The sequence below is a fragment of the Bos taurus genome, chromosome 18, assembly GCF_002263795.3.
Source record: "Bos taurus isolate L1 Dominette 01449 registration number 42190680 breed Hereford chromosome 18, ARS-UCD2.0, whole genome shotgun sequence".
NCBI classification, from domain to species: Eukaryota; Metazoa; Chordata; class Mammalia; order Artiodactyla; family Bovidae; genus Bos; species Bos taurus.
In genome coordinates, this window is record NC_037345.1 from 15,332,229 (window position 1) to 15,354,676 (window position 22,448).

Below are 22,448 nucleotides of genomic sequence, written 5' to 3' on the forward strand. Positions count from 1 at the left end.
TCCCCAGGCCTGATTTCTCAGGAATCCTGTAAACCTAGGGCTCATTCAATTTTGGAAACAGCCAGGTTGAAGCGCCACCTGGTGGCAGAAGCTGGGTATCTTATCCCATTTTCACACTCCTTTGTTCACTGGTCTTTCCAAGTCTTGGGCTCTGATAAGTTAGTGATCAGACAGATTCCAGGCTGCACCCCAGACATATATAATGAGTTTCAGGGGTGAGGTCACAATAATTCTGAGCAGGTCTAGTTTTTGGGCTACTTCTTTAAAAGACCTCTTTTAAAAATACTGACAGGTATTAAGTCTTTAGGTACCATGCATTGTGCTAAAAGCTTTAAAACATTTTGCTTATTCCTCGTAGCAGACCTCATTTTACAGAGGAGGAGAGGTAGACTCAGGGGAGTTCAGAAACCCACGTGTGGCTGTGCTGGAGGCAGGCGCTGGGTGACTGGTGAAAGGCGGGGTTTGGGGTCTTCTGGCTTCTGCCGCTGTTCAGCCCCTGGGCGTGGAAAGTAGCAGTGACCCTGTAAGACGTGACTTCTCTGTTGCAGACAATCCTGAAGATCCTGGTCTCCGGGGGCGGCAAGTCACGGACAGGCGTGATGATCCCCATCCCGCAGTACCCACTCTACTCAGCGGTCATCTCCGAACTCGATGCCATCCAGGTGAACTATTACCTGGATGAGGACAACTGCTGGGCCCTGAATGTGAACGAGCTCCGGCGGGCCGTGCAGCAGGCCAAAGAGCACTGTAACCCCAAGGTGCTGTGCATCATCAACCCCGGGAACCCCACAGGTCTGTGCTTTACTTCCTCGCCAGTTTCTTGGGGAGCAGGGTGGCTGGTGTATTGGATGTCTGGACGCTAAAGAGCTAAGAAATAATGAAGTCTTATTTGCTCCCAGGTTCCCAATCCAACTCCAGATTTGCTAACATAAGATCATAAAGTTGGCTGCCAGCCATCTTAGGAATACAGGCATTTTCCTGGGCAGGGTTGTATTGTAATTAAGACCAGTTCTTTTTCCTGTTCGTCCATGTACAAAGAACCTACTCTTTGAGGTCACACACAAATCATCACCGTTAATTATAGGCCTAATTTTACCCTTACTCCTACTTGTTTTTCTGAACCAGTTTTTAGATTTGCTGGTGTGTGCGTTTTTGTTTTTCTTTGACACAGCATTACTGTGTACTTTGAGGCCTGAAAAGGAAATGCCATATTAAAAACAAAAGCAAACCAAAAAAACCTGTTTCCAGAAGTTGGAAAGCTCTCCTAATTTTGCATATTTTTCTTCACAAAAAAAATGCACAGTTCTGGCTGTTTTGATCTTTCCAGGCTGCTGGCTTCATGTGCCCCAGATGCTATTTGGATGCCGAGAACAAGGGCTCCTCTCTCCTCCTTTGTTGAGATAAACTGGGTCAGGGCCAAAGCATGGTGGAGTTGATTGTGGAATCTGCTCCTTGGGAACATCAAATGATGCTTCAATCAGCTGAAAGCTCCACTTGAATTCCTGGGTGCAGAAAATGGGCGCAGCTGCTCGCCTGGTTTATTCACACCGACTGCTTGGGGGAAGGGATGAGGGACCTAACCAGGGTACTGTAGGAAAATGACAGAGCTGAGTTCTCAATCCTGGCTGCACATTAGAATCAAAAAGGGAGCTTTTAAAAATGCCAGCGGCCAGGCCACACCCCAGAATCTCTGGAGAAGGGGCTCAGGCATCGATATTCTGTGTAACTGAGGATGAGAAGCACTGCCCTTGGATGATGCTTCTAAAACTTCAGCTTGTTAAAAACACAACTGCTGGGCCCTACATCTAGATATTCTGATATAATCAGCCTGGAGTGGGACTTGACAATTTGCATTTCTAACAAGCTCCTGGGTGATGCTGATGCTACTGGCCCCAAACTTGGAGTAGTAGATCCTATATCTTAGGAAATACTCTGTATACCTAGTTTATATCGTAGGCTTGGTAACTTCTTGACCAGAAGCTTACATATATCTTCTGGCTGTCTGGGGAGAAGTAACTGCACCAGAGACTTTCCTATTTGGGGTCAAAGTGGGGGTCATGTGAGTGTGGTATTAATATAAGCAGTTTTTCAGTAGTCATGTTCAAATGTGAGAGTTGGACCATAAAGAAGGTTGAGCATTGAAGAACTGGTGTTTTTGAACTGTGGTGCTGGAGAAGACTCTTGAGAGTCCCTTGGACTATAAGGAGATCAAATAAGTCAATGCTAAAGGAAATCAACCCTGAATATTCATTGGAAGCTGATGCTGAACCTCCAGTACTCTGGCCACCTGATGTGAAGAGCTGACTCATTGGAAAAGACCCTGATGCTGGGAAAGATCCAGGGTAGGAGGAAAAGGGGGCAACAGAATGAGAGAATGAGATGGTTGGATGGCATCACTGAATCAATGGACATGAGTTTGAGCAAACTCTGGGAGATAGTGAAGAACAGGGAATCCTGGTGTGTTGCAGGAGTCGGACGAGACTAGCGACTGAACTACAACAACAAGCAGTTTTTCTAAAAAATAAGTTACAAGCAGGCTCAGGCTAGTTTTGCTCTCTGAGGTTTTTTTTTAGTTTCTGGTTGTGATACGCAGCCGTAGGATCTTAGTTCTCTGACCACGGATTAAACTTGAACCCCAGCAGTGAAAGCATCAAGTCTTAACCATTGGACCACCAGGCAGTTCCCCTCTGGGGTCTTAATGTGTGAAAAGCAGCTATTGGAGGATGGAGGATGGAAAATGGAGACCTACCTGTGATGACCATGTATCTCGTCTGGACCACACACTGTGACCACTTTGTCTGAAAGGTGTCGACATGGAGTGGGATATTAGTGGCTAACAGGGCTCTTTGGGATTCGAGACAGAAACTCACCTTGAGGCTTGAAGGGAGTGGACCTGTGAAGTCCAGGGTAAAGCAGCATGCTTGAATCAACGTCGTCGTCATGGGAACCTCAGGCCATGACCCAGCTCTGCTCTGGGCTGGAATCCTCAGGAAGCACCTATCCTGGGAGTGGCCTTCCACAGGTCCAGTCAGTGCCCAGCAGCTGAGCGTCCCCCACAGGGCGCCTCACCCCTGGTTTCAACTGAAGCCCCTGGGCCAGATTCTGTTGGCCCACACTGGGACACCTGCCCGTGCCTGACCTAGTTAAATCACTGAGGCTGATTGGCTGGGTCTCTGTCCCTGGTGGAGTTTAAAGAGAGGGAGTTCCCCTAGGACAGCTGTGTGCTGTTGCTCAGAGAAGGGCAGGACTCTGGGCTGGTGTAAGCAACAGGTATCCCCATTAGTGTGTGGGACATTCCCTTGGCCCACCCTCTGGCAAGGGGCACTTGGAAGACCCCTCCGCAGCCTTTGGGGCCTTTAGCAAAGCTGCGTCTTCTCTGTGGTGTGCACACGTCTCCCCCTGCTGGGCACAGGCATGCCCTGCCCTCTGGAGATTATGTGGCTCCTTCTGCTCCACAGGCCTGTTCTGAGTGACTGCTTCGTCCCAGGCACTGGAGAGAAATAAGCTCTGTCCTTGTCCCACAGTTTGCATCTGTCACATGGGGGATTATTTGTGCACAGCAGGTCTCGTTTCCTCTCCTGGGCTGCTGGCTTCCTGAGGCCCGGCTCTTGCACTCCCCCTGGCGTTATGGAGAAGACTCTTGAGAGTTCAGTGGACTGAAAGAAGATCAAACCAGTTAATCCTAAAGGAAACCAGTCCTGTATATTCATTGGTAGGACTGACGCCGAAGCTGAAACTCCAGTACTTTGGCCACCTGATGCGAAGAACTGACTCTTTGGAAAAGACCCTGATGCTGGCAAAGATTGAAGGCGGGGGGAGAAGGGAATGACAGAGGATGAGATGGTTGGATGGCATCACCGACTTGATGGACATGAGTTTGAACAAGCTCCGGGAGTTGGTGATGGACAGGGAAGCCCGGTGTGCAGCAGGCCGTGGAGTTGCAAAGAATTGGACATGACTGAGCAACTGAACTAAACTGGCATTATGTACCCTGCTCAACACCTTTGATACTCTGGATGCTCACACCTTTGCTTGCATTCTAACAGGGTACACTTGGTGGCATCGCAGCCCTGGAAGGGAAGACCAGGAGCATGTGGTAGGCAGACAGGCTGCCAGGATGGACAGCCCCTGTGTCTATGGGCACAGCAGCTGATTACTTGTAGCATCCAGGGGCGCTGCCCTTCCTAATTCCCAGAGCGTGAGCTTGCTTCATAGGAAGCCTGCTCGGCCTTTGTTTGGCAGGGACAGGTTGGTCCCTTAGTAAAGGAACTGGTTTGTGGCTTAGATTATGTCTGAAATCCTGGCTGAATCATACCATGCTCTTATAAGATACATCAATATATTTTTCTAAGACTTAGTCTTGTTATTCTTACATGGATAAGAATATAGTTATTTTTATTTTTAACAAAAAGGTAATATACTCTCCATACTGCTTTGCATGAAGATGTAGATACATATGTCAGTAATACATGTGCACATACATACATACGTAGATAATATACATACATACGTAGATAATATACATACATGTAACACCCATAGGTGCACATTTATGTCCTTGTGAGCATCAGCAGGCCTGCCTAGTACTTTTCCAGAAGCTGTGTGAGCCAGTCCACCATCCCAGGGCCACATCATTGTGGGCCCCAGGAAGTCTGGGAAAGGGTTCCTTTCTACCTTGAGGCATTTGTTCCTTTCCCCACTGAAACCTGCAATATTTCCTGTGAGCTGGTGGGTGAATATTTTGCTGCCGGCACTCATTTCTCTAAGGTGGATGGAGTGATGAGTCCAGCCCTGAAGGGAGACCCTGGCAGGGACACCGTGGGTGCCCGCCAGCGTCCTCAGCAGGCACAGCTCCCACATGGTCACTGGAGAAGCCAGAGCTGGTAGGCAGGCTCATTCCTTCATTTAGAACTTCTTCCCCTGTGCTTACTAGGGAGGGCCCCGCTGGATGCCGGCTTTGAGGGTTGGTGCTGGGCCAGAGACATTGTCCCTGCCTCACGGAGCTTGTGTGGGGAGAAGGTATGGCCGGTGCACTTCTCATGGTGTGGCTGCTGAGGGGGAAGGAGGGGAGCGGGGCTGGATGATTTAGCTCCTTCAGTTTTATTTTCCTGCTGTTTATGATACGTCCATGTCTTGTCCTCTAGCACAGAACAATACACATATATCCTCCTCCGCCCTCCACACACATACCTCTGAGAAGAATAACAAGAAAGTTGGGTGTGAAACACAACTCCCTACACATACCTGGCTTAAGTGAGTCAGAGGGACGGAGCTGACCCTAGGGGCTCCCTGGAGGCTGACAGCAGCTAGGGAGGGTGGTCCTGTAAGATCACGAGGGAACGCAGACATCTGAGTGATTCTGGTTGGAATTCTCACCTAGGGACAAATGAAACACCCTGACAACCTACCTTCTGCTTTTGTTTGGGACTTTTTAGGTCAGGTGCAGAGCAGAAAGTGCATAGAAGATGTGATTCACTTTGCCTGGGAGGAGAAGCTCTTTCTCCTGGCTGATGAGGTAAGAGCAGCCTGGGCTCTCATAGGTGAGGGTGTGCTTTCTCTTCTGGGGGAGGGAACCAGGTCTGTTGTTCTATAGACAAAAGAACTTTCTAGATATCGGAGGAGAGATTCTAACAAGGTTGAGGATGTTCAGTGTTAAACAACCTGTGAGACTGTGACTGAAATCATCCCATGTTGGTTTGGAATTTTGGTTATAAGTGTCAAAAATCTAGCCCAAACTACTTTAAACTTAACGCGGTGGTGGGATCTCAGGAGTGGGGCTGGATCCAGGGACTAGAATCGTATCTTCCAGCTCCTCTTGTTCCATCCTGCTGCCTTGGCCTCAAACACGGGCCTGCTATCTTCCCAGCCTAGAAACAGAATTTATCTTCCTGGTCGTTTCAATGAAGCTCAGAACTGAGCTTCACTGGTGCAGTTTAGGTCAAACACCCATCACTGAACTGATTATTCTGGCCCAGTGGTTGCAATATGCAGACTGACCAGGCCCTAGGCAAGGGTTGGGGGCTCCCCCTATGCCCCCAAATGTGCAGATAGAGAGCTGGGGAGGATGTTCCTTGAAGCAAATCAAGGGCCCCTTTCTCAAGAAGGGAGAGTGGGTGCTGGGTGGGCTGAATGCTGTGTCCTGTGAGGAGGGGAATCTTATCAACCCCAGAATCGCTGCTTCCTGAACCCTAGATCTGGAGACAAACCTGCCCATTCTTTTCCTGCTTTGCAAGAAGCAATTAAAGACCTGTCAAATCCTATTTTCACTTCATTTCTGCGTGATTTCTGGTTAGTCATAGCTTCTAGCACGTGAGCTTCATTTCTGTGCTCCTTAGCAGCCCCCCACCACAGAGGTTATCCACCAAATCACTGCTGTGATCAATAGCAGATACTTAAATCTTCATTTCTAAAGGAAAGAAGGGGCAGTAGAGTGACCTGGTGCACGAACCTCTTCACTCAGGGTCTGGGAAGCGAGGGGGGGTGAATGGGGAAGGGAGAGGCCATGGAGGAGCTGGGGAGGGGAGGGAGCTCTGCCTGGCTTGTTGAAGGTTGAGCTGGCCTGACCCTCCTGCTGACCTACAGTGCCTCAGAGAGCCTCGGTTTCCCTGATCTCCAAACTGGGCATGGGAAGTTCATCTCCCGGGGCAGATGGAGCGCGTGCCTGCTAGACTGTATAGACGGGGAGGGACAAGAGGTGTAGGCACTGCTCAGTCCAGGGAGGAGAGAATGACGGTGATGGTGGATGGAAAGCTGGGTGAGTGCCGTGAAGCGCTGAGGAGCACAGTTAGCTCTTCGGATGGGGAGGTCAGAGGACGGGTCCATGAACTGCTTTCAGCACTCATCTTATTGACAGGGTGAGCATCACGCTCTGGGACGAAAGCCTGCTTGGGCCAGCCGGGTGTCACTGGCACATGAGGCAGAAAGGAGATCTGGAGACTATGTGGGGCTAATGTGGGAGAATCCAGTGGGCATCCAGCCCGTGCCCTCCCGCCCAGCCCTTGCTTGTTCTGGAAGGTTCCCTTGGGCACATCTGGCTTAGATGTGATATCTAAGGCCAGCTTCACTGCAGGCAACCCAGGCTGCAGCCCGGGTGGCTCAGCTTCTGGGGCACGTGGCTGACTGTCCCTGTCCTGTCCCCTCCTGCAGGTGTACCAGGACAACGTGTACTCCTCGGACTGCAAATTCCACTCCTTTAAGAAGGTGCTTTATGAGATGGGGCCTGAGTACTCCAGCAACGTGGAGCTCGCTTCCTTCCATTCCACCTCCAAGGGCTACATGGGCGAGTATGTGGGCCCCCGCCTCCCTCCCGCTGCTCCTGGGCCTGCCTGGTCCCACTGCTTCTCCACCCTGCCCCGCCTCAACCTACTGGACAGAGGTGGCTACTCTCGTCTACAGCCGCAGCTGATCTAAGAAGCAGGAGGAGGCAGGCCATGTCTCCCCACGGGGCGTGCACTGGTGTGAGGGCATCCCCTATGCAAGGGCTCGTGTAAAATAAGGCTGTGACGAAAATGAATACAGGACCTGCAGCGGCTTCCAGCCCTAGTGTTTTCTGCCAGCTTTGTCACCCTTGCTGACACGTGACTGAACTCTGAGGGGCAGGGATGGCAGGTTGAATGAACAAATGCTGTCAGGCCAGTGGCCAAGCTGTGTGTGCAGATCTGTGTGCACCCTGCCTGAGCACCCTGTGACCTGTGGGGCCAGAGCGTCAGCTTCAACCCTTTCTTCATTCAGCCAATATTTATTGAGCATCTGCTATGAGTTCAGAAGTTCAGCAGTGAGGTTACAGCAGTGAGCAAACTACACCCATTCTGCCCTCAGAGTCATGCTCTAGTGAGGTCAGAGGCAATAGACAAATGAACACGATGTGTCAAGGACAGAAATAATCAGAGAAGAGGTAGGAATGCAGGGAGGTGGCGTCTGGTCACTAAAGAGTTGGACCCAGGGAGGGGAGGTGGGGAGCTATGCAGACGTCTAAGGAAACCGCTTCTGCAAAGGCCCTGGGTGGAAGGAGCAGCTGTTCGAGGAGCAGCAAGGAGACTAGAAAAGGGTGAGAGGGAAAGTGGCGCAGTTGAGACCAAAAAGTCACAGGAGGCCAGAGCGCCTGGGCCACTTAGGTCATCTTTTACTCAGAATGAGATGGGAGCCCTTAGAGGGTTTGCACAGAGGTGTGACTTCTCCTGGTTGCTGCGTGATGAGGGCAGGAAAGAAGCGAGCACTCAAGTCAGGAGGCTGTTAGAGTCCAGGGGAGATACTGGGGGCCAGGGTAAACGTGGGGAGATGTTGGATCCTGGGTATGTTTGAAGGTGAAGTTGATGGGTGTTGCTTGATGAAAAGGAGGGTGTGAGAGAGAGAAGTCAAGGATGACTCCCAAGTTTTTTGTTCAAACAGCAGGAAGCATAGAGTTGCCCTCAATAGATGAGGATGTCTGTGGGTGAAGCAGGTTTTGGGGTGGAATTTGGAAGTTGGTTTTAGATGTGTAAAATTTGCAGATGCCTGTTGGATGTCCAGATGAAGGTGGATATGTGAGTCTGTGGCTCAGGGCTGATACCCAGCTGGAGATTCAAGTTTACGAGATGTCAGTGTTTGAGTTGTTAGTTAGATCTCTGAGCCTAGACATCTCATTGGGAGGAGTATAGTTAGAGAAGAGGTCCAGGGACTGGGCCCGGCCGTCACTGCTCAAAAGTTAGGGGCAGAGAGGAGGAACCTGCAAACTAGACTGAGATGGCCAGGCCCGTGCATTTACAGCCAAGGACGTTCATTCCCCAGCATGTGGGAGTCGTACTGTGTGCCAGGTGTCAGGGTAGGGGAGAGGGTCTGGAGGCCAGTGTAACTATGAAGCTCCAAGAAATATATTGACCAGGTCAAGGGCGCTTCCCAGGTAGTGCTAGTGGTAAAGAACCTGCCTGCCGGTGCAGGAGATGTAAGAGACATGGGTTCGATCCCTGGGTCAGGAAGATCCCCAGGAGGAGGAAATGGGAACCCGCTCCAGTATTCTTGCCTGCAAAATCCCATGGACAGAGGAGCCTGCTGGGCTACAGTCCATAGGGTTGCAAAGAGTCGGACATGACTGAAGTGACTTACACACACACACACACACGCAAGGAGCTATCCCCTGGGATGGCTGCCCAGCTGTTCTTGGCTGTATTTGTTGTGTGCAGGAGTTGGTTTATGCTGTTCTTTCTGGTTTACCCTGGTAGCTGTGGTGCCTCCTTGCTAAACTTTCATGTGCTGTATATTGCTTTTCTTAAACAAATATGTTCTCTATTAACTCATTTTTCAAACTCAAGTGTGTTTATTACATACCTACCCATCGCTCCATCTGTGATATTGATTACTCTGGATATTGGTAACCCGAGTTGGTTGCCCTTAGATCCTGATTTCCTAGGCTCAGACTGATTTACCCAATTTGATTTTCTGCTTATGAGCAGAGGGTAAAGCAGGAAGATTCTTCTTTCAACTTTTGTTACGAAAATCCCTTCCAAGAGGCCAGAATTTATCTTCCTGCCTTGGAAAGGCCAGGTGATGGATCAGATGGGGCTCAGTCTTTGCCAGTTCTTTCTACAGCCTGATCCCAAAAGTGTTTTGCTGACTTCTCATCGTATCAGCTGGTCTGAGGTTGGGTGGGTGTGGTGCACATGCAGAAGAAGGTAGCTGATACCATTATTTCTGTGGTCATTAGTCTGAATGTTGTCAGTCACAGTCCAGAGAAGGAAGCATGGCTAATGGAGCGGATTTGCTTCTGAAAGTTGCTTTTTGTTGTTGTTGCTTTTTTTAATGATTTCAGCTTATTTTCATGAGATCTGACTCTGTATCAGTCAGGATCCTTTTGGCAATAAGTAACAGAAGCTCAACATGAAAGAGGGTTTAAAAAAAACACATATAAAGTGAAGTCAGTCAGAAAGAGAAAAACAGATACTATAGACTCACACGTGTATACGGAATCTAGAAAGATGGTACCGATGAACCTTTTTGCAGAGCAGCAACAGAGACACAGACATTGAGAACAGACTTACGGACGCAGCTCAGGGTCAGGGGGAGAAAGAAGAGGTGGGATGTATGGAGAGAGTAACATGGAAACATACATTACCGTATGTAAAGTAGATAACCGATGGGAATTTGCTGTGTGACTCAAGGAACTCAAGCCAGGGCTCGGTGACAACCTAGAGGGGTGGGATGGGGGTGGAGGTGGGAGAGATGTTCCAGTGGAAGGGAACATGGGTAGACCTGTGGCTGATTCACGTTGATGTTTGGTAGAAACCGACACAATACTATAAAGCAATTATCCTTCAATTAAAAATAAATGAATTAAAAAAAAATCCATATCAGTAAAAAGTCAAGGAGTAAAGTTGAATCAGGAGGCTTAAAAATGTCAGTGGGTCTCTCTCTCTACTCCTGGCTTTGTCCTGTTTTCTTTCTCAGCTCTGCTTTCCTACCCCCTCTCCCTTTTTTTCCTCTTTTTTCTTTTTCCCTTTTTTTGACCACACCATGCAGCTTATGGGATCTTGTTCCCTATCCAAGAATTGAATGTGAGCCCTTGGCAGTCAAAGCACAGAGTCCTAACCACTGAACTGCCAGGGAATTCCCTGCTCTGCTTTCCTTTGGATTCGCTTTGTCAGGCATCAGAAAGTTGAAGCAAAATCCTCAGGTTGCTGCTCACATGCCCACTTCTTGAACCTGTGCAAGGGGTGCCTGGCCTGAATCATATGCCCCTTTCGAGCAGAGCTAGTATGATACTAGTTAGCAGTCAGGCTAAGCTGCTATAACCAAAAGGCCCCAAAGTACAGCGGCTCACTATAGAAGACTTATAGACCCTAAGTATAATGACATTACTTTGCCAACAAAGGTCCGTCTAGTCAAGGCTATGGTTTTTCCAGTGGTCATGTATGGATGTGAGAGTTGGACTGTGAAGAAAGCTGAGCGCTTAAGAATTGATGCTTTTGAAGTGTGGTGTTGGAGAAGACTCTTGAGAGTCCCTTGGACTGCAAGGAGATCCAACCAGTCCATTCTGAAGATCAGCCCTGGGTATTCATTGGAAGGACTGATGCTAAAGCTGAAACTCCAGTACTTTGGCCACCTCATGAGAAGAGTTGACTCATTGGAAAAGACTCTGATGCTGGGAGGGATTGTGGGCAGGAGGAGAAGGGGACGACAGGATGAGATGGCTGGATGGCATCACCGACTCCATGGACGTGAGTCTGAGTGAACTCCGGGAGTTGGTGATGGACAGGGAGGCCTGGTGTGCTGCGGTTCATGGGGTCGCAAAGAGTCGGACACAGCTGAGTGACTGAACTGAACTGATAATGGCTTATTACAAAAAACTAGGAATAAAACCACCGTATGACCCAGCAATCCCACTCCTAGGCATATACCCTGAGGAAACCAAAATTGAAAAAGACACATGTACCCCAATGTTCATTGCAGCACTATTTACAACAGCTAGAACATGGAAGCAGCCTAGATGTCCATCAACCGATGAATGGATAAAGAAGCTGTGGTACATACATACAATATTAGTGAGCCATAAAAAGGGATGCATTTGAGTCAGTTTAATGAGGTGAGCAAACCTAGAGCCTATTATGCAGAGCAAAGTAAGTCAGAAAGAGAAATGTGAATATCGCAAGAGAAATGTGAATATCGCATACTGACGTGTGTATATGGAACCCAGAAAGATGGTACTGATGAGTTTATTTTCAGTGTGGCTATGGAGAAACAGACACAGAGAACAGACCTATGGACACGGCGGGAGGGGAGGAAGGAGAGGGTGAGATTATGGAGAGAGTAACATGGAAACTTACATTACCATATGTAAAATAGATAGCCAATGGGAATTTGCTATATGACTCAAGCAGGGGCTTGACAATCTAGAAGGGTGAAAGAAAATGACAGAAAAACAAAACTCCAGTGGCTCAAACAAGGTGGAAGTGTGTCTCTGTGATAACAGTTCAGAGGCAGGGGGAGTCTGGGACTGGCTTTACCCCACGAAGTCATTCAAAGATAGGCTGCTGGGCTGGCTCTGTCTTCTCAACATGTGGCATCATCTCTAGCACTGAGGCTTCTTGCTCTGGTGTCTGCCTTTCTTAGGAAGTGGGAGAAAGGAACAAGACTGCATGCTTTTAAGGAAGTGATGTGGGATTGGCACATGTCACTTATATTCACTTTCCATTGGCAAGAACTTGGCCATACCTGGCAGCTCAGTGTTGGGCATGGGGCTGGTTACAGGAGATTCTGGCCGGCTGGGTGCACTTAGTAGAGGTCTCTCTGTGACTGGTGGGTCCTCTCTCCCGCTTCGACATTCTAGGTGTGGCTACAGAGGAGGCTACATGGAGGTGATCAACCTGCACCCTGAAATCAAGGGCCAGCTGGTGAAGCTGCTCTCGGTGCGTCTGTGCCCGCCAGTGTCTGGGCAGGCTGCCATGGACATCGTTGTGAACCCCCCGGTGCCAGGAGAGGAATCCTTCGAGCAGTTCAGCAGGGTGAGTCGGCTGCGTCCCACGGCCTGTCCGTATCACTGCTGTGGCCGGCATTCACCATGCATAGTCTCCGTGGCCAGCCTGTCTCCAGATGAGCTCCAGGGCACGCTTGTGGTTCCACATGGTGCCTGACCCACCCCAGTAAGGCTAAGTCTCAGGGTGTAGCTGGGCTGTGGTTGAAGTGGGAGGACTGTGCGCATGGTGGGTGTGGGCACCTCTTCCTCCTCCTCACCTGTGAGCACCACGGAAGGGCAGGCGCTCAGAGGGAATGGCCTCATGTCCTGAGGACACAGCGGGCAGGGAAGGGGGTGATGATTCTGTTACTAAAGTAAAAGGGGGAATGGATGAGCATGCCATTCATTCTAGACCGCAGACCTGCCTGTGGCTTAACCAGATGTCCTTGTAGCTTGAAGTGATGCAGACAGACCCTTTCAACCGCAGGTGACAAAAACCCAACTCTAACGAGTTTAAACACAAATGGAACTTATTGAAGAAGTCAGCTCCCAGCTCTTTTAGATTCAAAATCTTTCTTTTTAAATGGTGGCAAATTACACAGAACATAAAATTTGCCACTCTGATCTTTTTCAACTGAACAGTTTAGTGAATAAAGTACATTCACATTGTCCAACCATTACCCGCATCCATCTCCAGAACCCTTTCCCAAACTGAAACTGTACCCATTAAACAAGAATTCCTCATTTCCCCCTTCCCCCGCCCCTGGTAACCTCTCATCTACTTTCTGTCTCTGCGGATATGACTGCTTTAGGCAGCTCATGTATAGCATTTATCTCGCGGCTGGTTTATTTCAATCGGCACGGTGTCTTTGAGGTTTGTCGCTGCCATGGCGTGTGTCAGAATGTGCTTCCTTTGGAAGGCAGGGCAACGTCCCACTGCGTGTACGTGCTGTGTTCTGTGATTCGTTCATCCGCAGGGCACACCGCTTCACCCCCGGTCCAGCAGTGCTTGCACAAGTGTTGGGCTGCCTGCTGCATCTTTGGCCGCGTGCCAAGCTCGCAGCCTGTCCCTGATGTGCTCTGCCTGCACTTCACATGGCCCCAGCATGTCACATGGATTGGGGGAAGGGTAGCTCCCCAGAATTAGATGGTGGGGCTGTCTCCTGGAAGCATGTTCTAGGATGTTCCGTCCAGGGCCAAGTTCGTTCAGGCTGATGGGGAGGGGCTGGTTTTTCTTGTTTTTGGAAATGACGTCTTGGTACGAGACTAGAACCCGTGACACAAGCTACTTAGGACCTACTTGTGACTCATGTGCCCCTGCCCAGGGCCCATGGCCACCCCATGGGCTGAGTGTCTGTGGAGGACATTCTGCAGAGGGACACGTGTCTTGCCCGCCTCCCTGGTTTGCTGCTCAAGCACACATCAGCTTGCCTTTCACCAGTCTGCCCAGACGCCCTAGTTTGAAGGGATGGTTTTCAGTGTCTGGAGCCATGGTATCTGGAGATGCTGACTCTTATGCTTTCTCTGTCTCCTTAGGAAAAAGAGTCTGTCTTGGGTAATTTGGCCAAAAAAGCTAAACTGACAGAAGACATGTTTAACCAAGTCCCAGGAATTCACTGCAACCCCTTGATGGGGGCCATGTACGCCTTTCCTCGAATCTTCATCCCTGTGAAAGCCATGGAGGCAGCTCAGGTCAGAGGTGCCGGGTCGGGCTGGCTCTCTCAGCAGGTTCACTTGGAACTCTTTCTTGCCTTGAGGAGCATGAGTGCTGGCCCTTGAGGCTCTGAACTTGGTGTATCCATTGGTCAGATGGTACTTAACGTATAAAGATAACGGGCTCCCGGAGACCCAGCCCTGCAGCCGCTGTGGTGATGGGGTGGGCGTGAGGGCAGACCCAGGTGTGATGTGATGCATTTAAAACTGAATAGAAACTGGAGAAGCATCAAGAGCTGTCTCCTCTGCCTGGCCACCGTACCCTACAGTAGCGCTTCTCAAACTCGAATGTGTACATGGATCACCCGAGGCCCTGTGAAAAATGGCAGTTCTGGTTCAGGAAGTCTGTGGAGGGGCCCAAGGTTCTGCATTTCCAATAAGTTCTCAGGTGGTGCCACTGACCCTGGTTTGAGGATCAAGGGCCAGAGCCGTATCTCTGAAAGTGTCCTCACACCCCCTAACCTACCTTGTTAAACATTCAAAATCAGGCCCCATCCCTCAGCCTGCTGAATCAGAATCCCTGGTGTTGGAGCCCAAGAATCTATTTAAGAGGTGGCCTGGTTGTGCAAGCTGAAGTGTGAGAAGCACCATCAGCAGGGCCCCGAGAGGCTAGTTCCTTAAGGTTCCCCTGGGCACAGACCGCAGGGCCCTGGCTTGGTGTATAGGAGGCCAAGGCCAATGCCTGGGGAGCTACTCTGTGGGGGTACGGCACACAGGACTCGGGCTGGCACTCCCTAGGGGACAGCAGGAGCCCCACAGCCCACAGCTGTCCCAAAGCGGCCTTTGGGCTCTTTGCTCCCGGCCCCAGCTGCCTGCGTACCCAGGGTCCTGCCTTGTTTCTCACAGGAAGAGAGGGCGGAGGGGCCCTGCCCTGGGAAAGAACCCACCATGTCAAGCATATTGGGCTTTGAGATTGTAATGGTGTGTCTGTGCAGTGTGAAATCGGGAATGACTCCTAAGTTCTGCCCCGTCCCCGCAGGCCCATAAGATGGCCCCTGACATGTTCTACTGCATGAAGCTCCTGGAGGAGACGGGCATCTGTGTCGTGCCTGGCAGCGGCTTCGGGCAGAGGGAAGGCACCTACCACTTCAGGTACCACTGCCTGGTTCCACCCTCAGGTACCCCTGAGGGGTGGGTCCTGGTTTGTCTTGGGAAACTTGGGCTTCTTAACAGCAAGGCAACTTCAGAGACTGAGATGTGTGAAGCCCCTGTGCACTCATCCCACTCCCATTCTGTCCTGCCGCAGAGATAGCCGAGACCCTGCCCAGGGACTAAGGAAGACTGTGGGTGGACTCCACGGTCATCTCCTTGACCGCTGTCTCCCCCTCCACTGCCTCCATCTATCACATGCTTTCTGCGGTGTTCCCAGTGCTGTGTTTTCTTTTCTCCCCTTGTCCCTTTTCAACTCCATGATGTATCAGTCTGCATCCAGGAGCTCAGTAGCTTGTCCACTGAGCCAAAAACCTGCTGAGATGTTGCCTCTGAGATACGGTGAAATTGCTGTGCCGCCTTTCACAGGCACGGGACTCTACCAGGTCAGCTGAACAGCTCAGCCAGGGCTTCCCACCAAGGCCAGGTCTGTTTCTGAAAAGCCTCTCCAATGTTTCCTGCAGCAGGTGTCAAAAAAAAGAAATGTCTGGGGCTTAGCACCTGGGGCTGAGTTTTGAGTCAGTGAAGGTCATGGGCAGTGCCCCTCAATGGACAAATGTGTGTGGATAGCCTTTCCACCCTAGTTGGGTTCATCTTGGCAATTTGTGGCTCACTCAAGAAGTGGTTACTTCTTGAGAGCTGCCCTTAGGGATGGAAAGCAGGTTGACAGCATTGGAGGGAGGAGTTAGTTACCATGGCAACTTGGGGATTCGTTTGGAGGGAAGTTGTGACTGAAGGTTCTCACTATGAGACTGATAGTGGAGATGGGAAAGGCTTGTCTAGCTGGAGTAGGGGTGGCTCCAGAGAAAAGTTCTGTGTACCTTTCAGAGTGTTGGGTGGGCCTCCTGTGATTATGGGTGGATGGGTTAAGTAAGCTGAGATGCCGCCACCAGCTTACTGCATTTGTTCACATGTATGAGTTGGCTAAAAAAATATGTGAATGATGAAGGAAAGTGGTTCAACGAGTGCCAGGTGCTGTCCAGGGCCTGCCCCTCCCCAGGAAGCTTGCCTGCACTGTGTGGTTTCCACAGCTGCAGGTAGAGGAGGGACCTGCCAGATTCACCCCTGTCCCCTTCTCCAGAGCAATTCGTGTCCGACTATGCTCTTCTCCTTCCTGACAGAATGACCATTCTTCCTCCGGTGGAGAAACTAAAGACGGTTCTACAGAAGGTGAAGGACTTTCACATAAAGTTCCTGGAGGAGTACGCGTGAGGACTCCTCGGGCCCCAGAGGGAGACCGGGCCCTCGGCCTGCCTCCTGATATGCCCGCCCAGCCCAGCCCAGACTCGCCTCCCGCAGCGACTCCGCCTCAGGCCTTATGAAGGTCACTGGTCGCTTTCATCGTCATTTTTCCCCAGGACACTTCTTTCTTTGTGCCTTGATGTTGGGAGCACCTCTCTTCTGAGCAAATGTGAATCGGGATGCCTCAGAAGCCCTGTTTCTTTGATGCAGCCAAAGTAGAGGGGACTCACTCAGCATATGTGAGTCTGTTGTTGTTGCTTGTGGAAAATTCATTTGGGGTTTAAAACAGCCTGGGTGTGTTGGGTGAGCTGCTTCAGGTTTGCAGAAACAAGGCATTAGGAAATGTATAACTTAACCATGATGAAGACTGGAAATCCCAAACTCACCGCTGTGATCTGTGAAATAAAACCCTTAGCGGTGTGAAAATCTATTCCTTCAAACAGGAGAGCCTGGAGTCCACTGGAGGCCCAGAGAGGGCCATCCTTCTGACCTGGAGGCAGGCATCCTGCTCTCAGACAAGAATGGTGAGGGTAGCAGCACAAGATGCCAGGCTAGGGGGTGGTGGGTGTGGGGATTATGGCCAAGGCCAGAAGGTCCTGCCGGGGAGGCGTGGGTGTGAGCCAGGCTCCAAGGTGAACCAGGCCTCCATCCGGGAGCACACAGCAGGTAGTGAGGACTCTGCCCACAGGGGAGCTGCAGGTGAAGGGTTCTCTTGAGCTTTCTTAGGCTGGGACACCCATCTTGAGGTCTCCCTGAGCTCCAGGAGCACGGGGTTCATCAGCCCAGCAATATCTCAGTCGTGGGGGATTCTGCCTGATGGTGTGTGGATCTATCCCACTGTTACCCAACAGCCAGCCTCACCCAAGGGCTTCAGGGAGCTTTTAGGCAATAGTAGAACAAGGAAACTCAGAAAATGTCCTAGTGAAGGAGGGTATCCTTAGAGACATGAAGACAGTTAAACCACATGCCCCGCCTGTAGTGTTTGTTCTTTGGACCAAGCGGAATTTGGTCCCTATCCTAGCTCTTAATTGGTCCAAGTGCCTGGTAGCATGGCTGCTCTGAACATGTGATCCGATTCAAAGTTTATAAAAGTGTTCTATAAGTAAAGTATTTTGCCTCCACATCTGTTGCTGGCTCCCCTCCAGCAGGCTCATATGCAGGCTCATAGCATCAGTCATCTTTTGGGGGTAGGGGTGGGGGATCATCCCCCAAGCCTGCAGCTTCCCTGCCATGAGCAAACCTGGGTGGGGAGCCTGACCCACACTCCCCAGAAGTAGGCACCTCAGGCCGCAGCAGGCTTATGCCCTCTTCTCTGGGCCGTCCCTGGTGGGCTTCCCTGAGAAGCCAAGGCCAGCTCAGGAGTCAGGGGATCCAGCAAGTCCTAAAGTGGAATTGAAGGGACCCAAGAGAGAAATCTGAAGAGGCTAAAGGAGTGAGCTTTGAAAGCAGCCTCCTGTCCTGTAATCTCCACGCCAGGTCCACGCATGGGATGCAGTAGGAAACTTCAGACTGCCCCTGTCCACTAGCATCACAGCCCCTATGAAGAAAGTAGCCACAATCTCAAATAACAAAGGGAATGTTTTAGAACATTTTTCTTCCTTAAAACTTCGAGAAAGTTGCACTTGTGCTTGTTGATGGTATATAAGCCAGGATGTATCCCAGAGCTTGAGATTTCTGGTGAAAAGGTTAAATAGTAGAAGCTAGTATATTTTCTATATTTTTGTAACAATTGCTTTTTTCATGGGGGGGGAGTTGGGGTTAGTATTTGTAGTTTTAACAAGTCCAGTAGTTTTTTTAAATGAATCTCTTCAGATTATAAGTAACCCCTAAAAACTTTGCAACGTTTACATGATTTTTTAAAAAAGATGCCATATACATTGGTTTGCTTTTAAAAACAAGTAAATACTTAATAAGGTCAGCTAGCTGGTTTAGGAGATTAACTTGATTCAGGTAGGAACTCTGATCATGATAGATGTGATTTTCTGCAGATTGTGGTGTCTTGTTTGGGCACCACCAGAGTAAGCTGTTTGTCGTTTGAGGTTGCACTTTAAATCTGTACATGTAAGGTTTTCTGCTGTTCATCTAGGTCTGCACGGGAGTTGGGGGGATGCTGGGCTATACTGTGGTGGTCCATGACCTTGTGGCCAGACCGGTTGTCCCCGTGTTTGTGAATTTGCAGGAAGAGCTGACAGGCCTACATGTCCGTTTTTCCAGTCTGGATTCTCATAGGCATCTCCTGACAAAGGTACTTCACGATAGCTCTGATGGAAATTTCTAAACAATAAAATATATGTCCAAAATGGTGACTGTGTTTAACTTTCTTTGTATTTTGAATACCAAACGGACGTCACTGATTGTACACCTGAAGTCTTATGTTGCTAAGGCACAGCCCTTCGGTTTCCATTTCTTCTTAGGCATCAACCCTAAGGACCCTGGGCTACTTTCTATTGCTTATGTATTCTTTTAAAATAGAATGTTGTTCAAATGAAAACAGACCTTGATTTTCTCATGGGAGTGAAACGAACTAGAACTAGCAGCAGCTTCGCAGGGGAGCCCAGGCAGGCAGGGGGAGCTGGAGAAACAGCCCTGAGGCTGGGGGTAAGGAACAGCTGCCCAGACAAGGGGTTTCATTCATTGCCCCAGGCTTTCCCAGACCCACATCAATTTTAATGTGTGGTTCTGGAATTCAAAACTTTATTTTTCACTTAAAACTGAAACTTCTTTTTTAAAGATAGTCTGGAAATGTATATAATTTTAAAAAGTAAGATTCTTTCGGGTGGAAGGCTTGGAAACTTACTGAAAGTAGCTTAAGCGGAAGAGAATTTATTGGGTCATGTAAAAGGAATTTATTGAAATCCTGGAGGGATGCTGACTTTAGTTTTGATGTATACTGTTAAGAGCAAAGCCTGCCTGCCTGTCCGGCTATATTGAAAAATATCATAGAAGGGCTCTGCCTTGGTCCACATGCCCTTCCCTGAATAGTAACTGTGGCCTTTGAGAATAGAGTGTTTTGGCTGGCCCTGTGTATGAGCAGAGGTAGAGAAGGGCCTAGAATTGCCAGCCCCATGAGGGCCTTTGGAGGAGAAGCTGCTACCCATAGGAATGAGGGGTGGAGGTGATGCTGCACCCACAAACCTCATTTACCACAGGTGGCTCTTCAGAGGGAAGCTGGGGGAGGTGTGTTCAAGGCAGGTTGAAAGTCATTACTAGTTGGTAACACAGGGGACTGAGATGCTCTGCACACACACACACACTGTCCTTGCACACATACCCCAGGAAGTGTACATCTTGTCTGGTGAGCAAACTTTGTGTAGTGCATTATGCAAAGGGTTTATTAAATAGACAATATTGGGAGATACAGTTATTCTAGAGCAGTAGTTCCCTTGTCACTAGGGACTGGTTTTGTGAAAGACACTTTTTCCACGGATGTGTGGTAGGGGAGGGAAAGTTCTAGCGGTAATGCAAGAGATGGTGGGGATGGATGGTTCCGGTGATAATACAAGCTGTGGGGAGTGGCAGATGAAACTTCCATCCCTCGCCCACCACTCACCTGCTGTGTGACCGAGTTCCTAACAGGTCGAGGGGCCCTGCTCTAAATTATTTTGGTATAGTGTTTGCTCTAACCACATCTAGAAAGCTTTTGAATGTTTGATAAGGACCTAGCATAAGCCCACAGACTGCTGGGGAATGGGGAATCAGAAGCTAATAAGAGGTGGTCACTGTCCTCAAAAAACCTATGGATGGAATGACCACTGAATGGTTCATGCTCAAATCCCATCCACCTAGTGGTGCCGGGCTTAATAGAAGCATGTGGGTGATGCATAGGAGGGAGAGGCTGACTCTGTTCTCTGCTGAGTTGGGGTGCCTCTACCCACCCCTACTCTTTCCACAGTGCCTTCTGAGGTCTTGCTTTTAGCCTTCATCCTGCCACTGAGCCAGGAGACTCTTCAAGAAAAAGGAAAAGAAACTGACTGCTAGGTACCCAACCAGTTCTTTTCCTTAAGAGGAACAGGTCAGCTAGAGTTTCCTATTGAGATTTCATTCTCCAACTGAAAAAAAATAAGAGACACCCACATACCTATGGTCAATTAATCTCTGACAAAAGGGCAAGAATGTACAGTGAAGAAAAGACGGTCACTTCAATAAGTGATGCAGGAGAAAATGTAAAACAGCAAGATTAGAACATTTCCTCCTTCACACCATATTCAAAAATGAGCTCAAATGAATTAAAAACCTAAATGTAAAACCGAAGCCATAAAACTCCTAGAAGACGACATAGGCAGTACATTCTTTCACATAAATTACAGCAATTTTTTTTGGATCTGTCTCCCAAAGGAAAAGAAATAGGCCTTAATTAAACTTCAAAGATTTTGCACAGCAAAGGAAAGCCTTTGACAAAATGAAAAGACAACCTACTGAATGGGAGAAAATATTTGCAAATCACTTGACCAACATGGGGTTAATATCCAAAATCTATAAACAGCTCATACAGTTCAATGTAAAAAAAAAAAAATTCAAAAATAGGCAAAAACCCTGAATAGACATTTTTCCAAAGAAGATATACAGATGGCCAACAGATACATGAAAAGATGCTCTCTGTTGATAAAAGCAAGCAAGCAAAAAAAAAAAAATCTCACGCTGGTCAGAATGGCTATCATCAAAAAGTCTACAAAGGACAAATGCTAGAGAGGGTGTGGAGAAAAGAGAACACTTGCGCGCTGTTGGTGGGAATGGAAATGGTGCAGCCACGATGGCAAACAGTGCGAGGGGGCGGGGGGGTCCTCAAAGAGCTGAAAATGGGAATTCCCTGTGACCTAGTGGCTGGGACTCCGTGCTTTCACTGCTGTAGGTCCAATCCTGCAAGATGTGTGGCGTAGACAAAAGAAAAACTAAACTAAAACTAGAACTTCCGTATGATCCAACAATCCCACTCCTAGATATAATATTTGGAAAAAAATGAAAACACTAATTCAAAAACATCCATGCACCCCAATGTTCATTACAGCACTGTTCACAATAGCCAAGACATGCAAACAGCCCAAATGCCCATGATAAGATGATTGGCTTGAGAAGATATGGTATATATACATATAAATGTGTGAATGTGCATAGCAAAATAGAAAACAAACTACTGGTTACCAGCTGGGAGAGGGTAGGGGAAAGGACTTGACAGGAGGATGGGATTAAAGATACAAACTACTACATATAAAATAGATAAGCAACAAGGATATACTGTACTGCAGAGAGACCTATAGCCATTATTTTGTAATAATTTTTAATGGAGTATAGTCTATAAAAATACTGAACCTCTATGCTATACACCTGAAACTAATATTGTAAGTTAACTACAATTTTTAAAAATCAATCAGTAAAAAGATTAGAAGATAAAGATTCATCCCTTGGTATCCAAGGGGGGATTGGTTGCAGAATCCCCTAGGATACAAAAAATCTGGGGATGCTCAAGTCTCTTATATAAAATGTACAGTATTTGAATATAACTTACATGTATTCTCCCATATACTTTAAAGCATTTCTACATTACTCATAATACTTAATACAATGTAAATGTTATGTGAATAGTTGTAAATACAACGTAAATAGTTGCTGGTGTGTAACAAATTCAACTTTTGCTTTTTGGAATTTTCTAGAAAAAAAATTATCTGAGGTTGGTTCAGTTCATAAATATGAGGGTTGACTCTCATGATTTCTTTTGTCTCCTCCCCAGTTTTGTCTGTCTTTGCTCTGAGTGCATAACCTTGAAGTCCTTTGGACGATATTCAATTTCAAAACTGTAAAAACGTCCAGAATCCTAGTGATGCTTAGGTCAGTGCACAGAAGTATACATTAAATAAGCCTAAAACAAAAAATATTCTGATTATCAAAGTAAAGATATTCATGTGGAAAAACTAGAAAATAAAGT

At 48.5% G+C, this 22,448-nt stretch overlaps 1 protein-coding gene across 3 annotated transcripts in view; it reads left to right on the top strand.

Annotated features, from left to right (window-relative positions):
• Positions 1–18,834, top strand: part of GPT2 (glutamic--pyruvic transaminase 2) — a 34,743-nt gene extending 15,909 nt beyond the window's left edge. For 2 of the 3 annotated variants that reach the window (XM_005218738.5, XM_024978567.2), the window contains 7 exons: positions 549–792; positions 5,436–5,515; positions 7,147–7,283; positions 12,299–12,473; positions 13,961–14,116; positions 15,117–15,229; positions 16,408–18,834. In XM_005218738.5, coding sequence (XP_005218795.1) covers positions 549–792; positions 5,436–5,515; positions 7,147–7,283; positions 12,299–12,473; positions 13,961–14,116; positions 15,117–15,229; positions 16,408–16,498 — 996 coding nt within the window. In that variant the 3' untranslated portion in view covers positions 16,499–18,834. The remainder of the gene's footprint in view (positions 1–548; positions 793–5,435; positions 5,516–7,146; positions 7,284–12,298; positions 12,474–13,960; positions 14,117–15,116; positions 15,230–16,407) is intronic. The other variant, NM_001193187.3, reaches the window with a different exon arrangement.
• Positions 18,835–22,448: the final 3,614 nt, after the last annotated feature.